The 9,310-nt window shown below is 33.4% G+C and overlaps 1 protein-coding gene and 1 non-coding gene across 2 annotated transcripts in view; both read right to left on the minus strand.

The window, feature by feature from the left end:
* Smp_035370 (hypothetical protein) overlaps positions 1 to 7,632 on the minus strand; it is a gene marked incomplete at its 5' end in the record, with an annotated part of 10,592 nt that extends 2,960 nt beyond the window's left edge. Inside the window, 2 exons of the mRNA XM_018793348.1 lie at positions 2,494 to 2,619; positions 7,516 to 7,632. Coding sequence (XP_018647870.1) covers positions 2,494 to 2,619; positions 7,516 to 7,632 — 243 coding nt within the window. The remainder of the gene's footprint in view (positions 1 to 2,493; positions 2,620 to 7,515) is intronic.
* On the minus strand, positions 4,367 to 4,433 carry Smp_tRNA_01597_Pseudo_TTG.1.1. Its single transcript has one exon. It is a non-coding gene (tRNA).
* Positions 7,633 to 9,310: the final 1,678 nt, after the last annotated feature.

The raw sequence follows: 9,310 nt of genomic DNA on the forward strand, positions 1-9,310 counted from the left end.
TGGGGGGTCTGGGGTTGGGGGAGCGCGAGCCAGGGGTGGGAGGACCAGCTGGGAGGACCCGCCCGCACCTGACAGCGGGTGCGGCAGAGCGTGGGGTTGATGGGCAGTGAGCATCCGCGATCCTGCATGGTGAGGTTCGAACCCAGGACCTGCCAGTTTCGCACGTGAGCGCCTAACCACTTGGCGGGATCGTGGATGCGTACTGCTGAGGAGCCCCACAATATGACGAAATGGCCATCCAGTGCTTCCAGGTTTTCCATGTTGGTCTAACTTCCATTGATTCATGATTTCAACTATTAAAATTTGATAATTAATTTAATAGTTTATTACTTATCTTTAATTACTTATCAAACTACTTACTCTGTCTTTTTTAGAATTTAAATTTATTATCTGAAATGTTCTTGGTGCAGTTGTATCCACTGTGGATTTCATTTTAGCTAACTAAACTCAAATCATATTGAAAGAATCGATAACAATAAAAAGATCAACCATTTGATCAAAAATCAAACAAACAAACCGATATGTAATGACAATATGAACAACATTAGATGTAAGATAATAGAAAATGTTAAAAGATTTTCGTCTTCCGCTACCATAAATTTATCGTGAATGTAGGTTTTAAACGTTGTAACTGTAACATTTTATAATTGTTAATTTATTCAATTTAAAGTGAAACGATTTTATTATTTCTTATAGGTATCATTGCCAAGTTTTAATTTGATAAACTCTACCCATTGCTCACGTATAAAATGTTAACTTCATATCACATATAATCCCCAAACCAAGTGTGAAACATGAGATTTGCTAGTTTATTGTCAATAGTCTTATAAAAAATTTAGTGTTGCGTACATATGTTGTATATTACTGTGTAAAACTAAGAAAAATTTATAAATAATATATTTGTAATATCCCAATGAGTAGTAGAAAAATTAGATTTTCTGACGTTTCGTGACTCAGTGTAAGTCACTTCTTCAGAAAATAAATAACCAAATCCACATTAATCCAAGTTTAAATAGTACAACGGAACAACACGAATATTAGGTGCGATCAATCAAAAAACAGATCTGAATAAATCAATGTCATATCATTTCGGTCAAGGTGATTCATAAACGGCAGCATGTACATTTGTGTGTATGTGTGCACTGTTAATGATGAAAAATGTGTTACCTTTATAATGACAAAGGATAGAGTTTAATTTGTAATGTAATGGTGTGAATTGTAAGGACTTGAACTCTTTACGTTTATTATAATTTCTTATTATCCACAAATCTATTTCATCGAAAAGAAAAAATCTCAGAGCTTGTATAAATATCACTGAACCATGTGATTAGAGTGAGCTAACCATTCGGAAGCAGAATTCATTGGTGACTGCAGAAGATAGTCTAGCTCTTCCGGGCAACCATCATTAAGACGTTTTGGCTTCATTAGGCAATTGATGAAGTTAGCTGCACATCACGTAAAAATCGTCAAAGATACCTTAATTTATAGATAAAGCTTTTTATAATATAGGTGAACTGGTTTATCTTCTCAGCAGTCTCAAATAGATAATTCCCCTTCCCCCAAAAACCAATTACTATCTTTTCGAATAAAGATAAAAGTCGAAAAAATAAGTTTTATTTTTGAACGGAAGCTGTTTCTTTGACCCATATAAATCATAGATGACATTTCCAAGAATGGAAGAAATATTCGGATCACATAACTGTTTAATATCTTCGAAAAGGTAGTAAGAGGAAAGCATAGTATATATTTATAAATCCCCTACATAATGCATCTAAGTATTTGTCTATTCTCAGTGGTAATCAAACGTTTGGCTCCCACTATTCTCCGAATATTTCACAAAAGTCATGAACATCTGACTTCCAAATCAAATGCCAGAGCTCTGTCAAAGTCATTTCAGGCCTACGTTCATTTTGTCTCCTGAAACAAAATGCATTGTACTCTTGAATTACCTGTCGAATGTAATAATTGTCGTAAACGATCGTAGAAATTACGAAGGATTATCAAATCACCCCTTTACTTTAACATTCTGAAGTCACCGACATTCTAGCAACATCTCTGCTGGACGTACGTGATATCTCAAAGTTCTTCGATCAATGTAAATTGGTAGTTAAGCATAACTGCAGTTCGAGAATTATATGAAGTGATCATAAACCCTCACATCTGTTGATTTGTTAAAAACGAATGAAATCTAAGTCAGTGGTCACTTACATTTTGAATGAATATTAACTATTCTTGTTTTGTGTTAAGTATTTTGTTGTATAAAAGGACTCATATTTTGCAGATCATTCATTATCATTTGACATCCATTCATCGTGAGCCATTGAATCAATAATTTAGATTCGCTATTAGCCATCGACTAAAGCAATAAACCACACAAATCACAACTCATATAAATATTCCTCCGTTATAATAATGAAACATTTATTCAGCTACTCTGTTAACTCGATAACTATGAATAATTTCAATAAATTAACATTTACTAAAAAAACTTACCGCCTTTAAATGGGCATCCTGGTATCTTTTATCAAATTTATATTGGAGGGGTTTATTTTGACAAGGTTTCACTGAATAATGTAGGTTATACATAGTCGTATGTCCAGCGGCAGTGAAGGAAACAGACTACAATGAGTGGAAGACCTAATAAATCACATATGAGAAAGTTATGAAATATAGGAAATAACCAACAATATTAGTTTACCCATTATTTTTGACAATATATACGCTAGTAAACAGGAAATCAAAACAGATTTTGTATTGTTCAATGATCTCATCATTTAATGAATAATTTCTGGAACTAATTTAATATACCACGAGAAATTTTATAACTAGTCAATAACTTAATTAGAAATGTAAAAATGACATTAATTGAATTCAGTGGTATGTAGAGCGTTTAAAGAAAAGCATAAAATAAGTTTTCAAATTAATGATGTCAATCAAATGTTTGTTTGTTTTCTATATTTAAAAACTGAAGTCAGAACTGATACTTGTCTACGCAAAATACTCAAGATTCACTGGTCGGATACCATCAGTAACAGCCTTCTATGGGAGAGGACAAACCATCTTCCAGCTGAAGAGGAAATTACGAAAAGACGTTGGAAGTGGATCGATATACATTAGGGAAATCACCAAACTGCATCACGAGGCAAGCCCTAACTTGGAATCCGGAGGAGAAGCAGAAAAGAGGAAGGCCAAAAAACACATTACGCCGGGAAATAGAAGCAGACATGAAAATGATGAATAACAACTCGTTGGATGGAGAATACTGGCGGGCGGCCTATACTCCTCCAGGAGGGGTAATAGACGTAAGTAAACAACTGTTACTACTGGTCTTAATATTTAATAGAAAAATCTACTTTTCATCTTTATATATCTTTGATGTTCAAGCATATAATAATACAAGTTTCTTGAAATATTTATATACAAACATTCTAAATACAAAAAAATACTTTCAATAAATTCTAACAACAACAACAAATACAATAGAAATTTCTGGATAATCTAATTGTCCATATTCTCATGTTTTACCAGAAAATATGTCACATGTATCAAATGATAATCAAGAACCTGGTACAGTTTTGATGGACGCTGATTATCATAGTGACTCACTATTTACTAGTGGTTTTTCCAATGAATGTGTTGACAAAATTCTAGAAGAACCAAACTCTGACCTCAGGTCAAATGTCGATCCTCATCATCCAGTCAGTCCTACCAGATTCTCTATTGAATGCAGGTAAAATGTTATAAACAGAATCACGTTAAACGTAACTTGCGAAAATGAGGATCCATATATTAAACAGGACACGCACGCACTCACTCGATATAACACTCATTTTAATTAGTAAATAATCACACTCTAATATAAATCTTAATAGATTCCAGCTAAAATTTTAATTAAATAAACAAAATTTTATGTTTTATATTTAAAATGAAGGAAATTAATTTTTCTTATTGATTCATTCAGTTTCCTAACTGAGGTTAAAATGAAAATTTTAATGAAATGAATTACATTCAAAGGAAAAATGAAGGAATTTTTATTTCAATCTACTTGTAAAGAGTTTGTCCATTACAATGCTATTTTCCTCTTGTTTACTGATAGTTATTATCAGAAGGGGGGTTTGTGGAGATTTTTAGTTATTTGATATAGTTGGGATCATGAATCAATTAAAGCCACACCACCATGGAAAACCTGGAGACACTGGACGGCCGTTTCGTCCTATTGTGAGACTCTATAGCAGAGCGCATCCATGATCCCGCCTCACAAGATTTGAACCCAGGACTTACCAGTCTCGCGCGCCAGCGCCTTATCTCTAAACCACTGATCCGGCATCCAACGGTGTTAGCGTCTAACTGCATCTCAGAGTTGATGTTCACTCTGGGACTCGAACCCGGTACCTTTCGCTTCAAACGCCATCGCGTTATCCACTCGGCCACTGAGTTCTGATAGCCACTTGCTGAATGAACATCAACTCTGAGATGCAGGTACATCCAGCTGACGAGTCCCAAATAGGACGAAACGCGCGTCCTGAATTCCACTGCTAGCCACTATCCATCTTTGCTTACAATGCTTGTGAATTAAGGCTATATCGAGGCAATACGCACAGTATGTACATTTGCCAATAAGAGACTGATCAGTTGCAGTCCTAAACATCAATGGGAAGATTCAAACAGACAATACTAAATGAAGTCAAGATAGATATAATTTCACATTATAAAGGTATGGTGCTATTTTAGAATTCATGCCAGATGTCATAATGCAAGTTTATCACTAACGAATAACACATATGGGTGAAATAACTAAAGTAATTGTTCTTAAAATAGTGGCCTATTTTGTGATGTCACCCTTTTCACAGGTACAAAGAGAGAATAATAACCGTAAAATATGAACAAAGATCACTAAGAGATGAATAAACAAGTTTGTATCTAATCTTGGATTCTATAAAATTGACACAAAATCGTTCTTAGATTAGTTTTAACAAATATTCAGCAATCATTTAAATAAAATTAACAATTATCTTGGTCAAAAAACCTAAAATTTCATGGATAAATTATATATTCAGTCGGGTATTTTAAAAATTCATAGAATTCTGTTTTCTAGCCTACCTAAGAAACTATTCAATCCAGTCCATTACAATCACCAATACTCTCCATAGTATATGATAAAGTCACCCCTTGCAATAACGTGAAGCAGACTGAAGAATAATTGCGAGTCACCAAGTCAAAAACACCGATTATATCATCAAGAGTAATAGGAATTCTTGAATAGTTTTATAATTATATGGAACATTCTGATTAAATTGTAACTATATAATTCAATAATATCCGTAAGCAAATTTTTTCATCCCACAATGTAGTACTAACTTTGTCATCTAAAACGCCTGAAAATTCTGAATTTAATTTTTAAAAAGCAACAAAACTTTTATAATACCATTTAATCCTATTTCAAAAAGGACACAAAATATAGTTTTCCCTTTAGAAATGACTTGATAAAATGCATTCCCTGTGTTTAGTGTTTTATTCGTCTGTAAAAGGCATATTTCTTTTATAACCCTAAGGCTGAAGTTTAAGTAGTGCTTTTAGTAGTTCAGACACCTTGTGTGTTCAGATGTTTTAATTTAGTTTATCCTACGAACATGAAATGTTTGCCTCTGGATAACCTGAAAGGCAAGTTATGAGAGGAACAGTGTTTTGATTGTCATATTTCTTCATTATCTCATTATCTTCATGATGAAATAAGAATATAAGAATAAGAGAGTTACTTTATCACTTATAAACGATTGTCACTTAATATGGAATTACAAGCGTGTCAAAAATTTAATATTGTGGTAATTTATCTGGACCTATAAGCCTGTAAATGATATAATTGTTGCTCTTTTCGATGCTCTTATGTTCATTACAAACAGTGTGAAGTTGATTTACCACATTTTTATAAATTTTCTGTTATTCCATATTATTTTTAGTCTCAGTTAAATACTATCTAGTATCTGATAAAATTCGAAAGCAACTGACAAAAGCTGATTTTTAACGAGCATTCCAAAACAAATTATGAATCAGAAACATTTAAGCAATCATGAAAAACAAAATCTGCCTAAATGTAAAACGCTGAGTTATGTATATTGTGAGTTTTCGGGATACATGCATTTGTGACATATTTTAAAAACTTAATCCCAGTTGACTTTATTTGCAGATTTTAATTAAATGATTGCTTTTTTATTATGTGTACAAAACTCACAGTGTTTATAAGATTGTTATATACCGTTTCTAAAACAAAGTCTAACTGTCTAAGGCAGCTGTTACAACTGCCTACAGCAAAAGACAGGCATATTTCTTTCTTATTGTGACGATGCTGCGTAAACGCTAATAGTAACATATAAAATTCTGAGCGGTGAACATCGTTCTATCTTTTAAAGTCGAATCGATAATCAAAAGAACTGAAATATTTGTAACATGCTGAGGATTGATGGAAGTTAAGAACAGCGTTTGTATTGACTTGCACTAGACTTTGAATCGCTTTTCAATGAAATATATTATTATCAGACGGACATATGACCTTTTGTGCTTACAAACGTGCTAAGGGTTGAATAGTTACCCCGTCATGTTCGTATTCTGCAGTATGTAGCTTTACCTTATTATATAATGTATTGTATTTATCTTCAATAAAATAATTATCCCTTCCCTTATTTCTGTCTCGTGAACCAGTTAAATTTCCTAATAAATCCCATACTTTAGTAGTTTAAGGAGCAGATATATTTTTGTCTTCACTGTCAATTATATGTGAATCAAGATCATTTGGTGATGCATGAATACAGACAAACAGATACACATAAAAAGTATAAAACCTGAGATCATGTTTATCAACTCACCAAAAGTAAAAGAAAAGATACAAGCTCCGACCTGACTATGATAGCTATCATCAATCCCGATTAATTCTTTGTATGTCCCTAAACCCACCTAACCAAATGTGATCAATTTTATTTTTTGATAATATGGAAGTACTGAAAAGCATATATCGACACTCACATAGGGTCGTGGTCTAATTTAGACGTTTTTTTATAAATAAAGAAACACATTCATCCAATTCTACAGAGATTTGGAACTTGTTGTGGGGACTAAATTGATAAACCCCAAGTCTTATGTACTTTCGGGCTTAGGGATTTTTGAAACGTATTTTAATAAGTCTTTCAGCGATGAGCCCGAAATTTCATGCATATGCTGCATGCAAAGTGGCTAATCTCGACCAAAGCACTACTTTTGGTCACTAGGTTACTGATGTAAAATTTCAAAGTTCATCGAAGAAGTATTAAGAAATATGCACAGGATCTAGCCACAAGCAAATCTGAATTAAAATATGGACTGTTATTTATTCTTAATTTGAAAATGAGCGACCTCCATCCAAGACACCTTGTAAAACGCCGTAGACATACCAATATACAGTGGAATAAACATCTGTGATTAGTAGATATAACTCTTTTTTAGACAATACTAAGTAAAAATAGGAATAAAAAACACAAAACATACTTTATGTTGTTGTTTTTCATATAAGCTAAGTGGTCGAATTACAAACAATTCCTTATCTTTCTGGCCAACATCATACTCAAATTTCAATATAGACATAGGCAATACAAATTTATCCATGCAGAACATGTTAAATAAGAAGCAATAAAGAAAAAGCATTTGATGAATGCCTTTCAAAAGAGTAATTATCCACTTAACTTTACAAAAGATTGTCACCAATCAGCAGGAGAGAAACCAAATGTGTGGATTAACAAGAGGATCATGCTGCTAAATACTATGTATACATGGGATACCATTTAAGGTTGTTGAGTCCTGAACGTTGCACACAAGCCAACAAGATTACTTCTGTTGAACTTGAGAATGCCAAAAGATGGAATTTCAGAAGGATAAACGCCAAACAATATCCACAAATTGAACATCTCCAAACTCGATAAAAACTATACATGATAAACTGACCACCCTGTTCACCCATGTATACATGAACGTCAACTAGATATCAAACATCACGATATGTAGTTCTTTACATTGATCTATGTTGAATATTGTGGCACACACATTCGACAGGGAAAATGTAATACTTAAACTTCAAAAATACGAAGAAAACCCGAAAATTTTAAGAAGCTTGCCACTAGAGTCGATTATCAATCAATAAACATCGATAACAACTTATTTTATCTACTAAACAGAAAACTTCGAACAGCTATGAGGTTAAAACATGATCAAAAGAGATGGTGATCACGTTAAAATTACGAACGATTACAGAACAAGGACAGTAACGACTAATCAAGGTCGAAAAATGCATAAACATTCGAATAATTCACTTCCGTTTGAATTTTTTTTTGATGATTTTATCAGGAGAGACAATATGATGTTTAAATAAACCAATGACTTCTTCGTATTGATGACTGTTGTAATTTTGAATTCCAAATACAATACATTCGTTCGGGCTCATCTAATACTTCTTGATTACATTGAGTTATTCCTGGGATTACTAGTTTATACTACAATTCAAATACTTCTGATTATCATACTGGCGTCGCGATTGAGCCTGTGATGGAACGGTTGGATATAAATTTAGATTTTAATGCTTTTGAGGAGTACATGGAGAGGTTCGAAATCTGGGCTATGACCAAGGAAGATGATGAAGATTTTAATATTGTGGCTCATTTCCTTACATTCATCGGGAAAGAAGCATACAGCCTTATAAAGACTTTGGCACTTCCAGACAAACCGATTTCACTCCCCTATGAAACTCTCAAGCAACTACTGTTGGATCATGTAAAGTATACAAATTCCGAATGCGGTAAGAGAGAAAAATCCGGCAAAATGACTCGACAGAACATCAGGAATTCCACTACTTTACTAAGTCGTCGCAGTTCGATGCGTAATAAAAGTTATTCAGATAATACTTCATTGAGCTGTGAAAAAGTCCATGAAGATGAGCACGAGTTTAGTAAATGCGTGTTCTGTGGCAAGTTTCACCCATGTAATTCATGTATATTTCGTAATTCTAAATGCTTTAAATGTGGTGAAACTGGACACATTCAGTCAGTTTGTAATACCATACTTCATTTTGCTGAAACTAGTGCTAAGATGGATGCTTCTAATGATCAGTTATCTTTATCTAGAAGTGGTATAACGTCACATAGCAGTCCAGAGTTGAATGAAACTCAGAATCATTGTGAGACAAAAATTTTTAACCAACAAACTTATCGGATTTCTCATGTTATTGAACCAGATATGGTTTGTTGTAATAATTCACATACTTCTGATGGAATTTCTTACAACTCTGAGAATA

This window comes from Schistosoma mansoni, chromosome 1 (genome assembly GCF_000237925.1).
Source record: "Schistosoma mansoni strain Puerto Rico chromosome 1, complete genome".
NCBI classification, from domain to species: domain Eukaryota; kingdom Metazoa; phylum Platyhelminthes; class Trematoda; order Strigeidida; family Schistosomatidae; genus Schistosoma; species Schistosoma mansoni.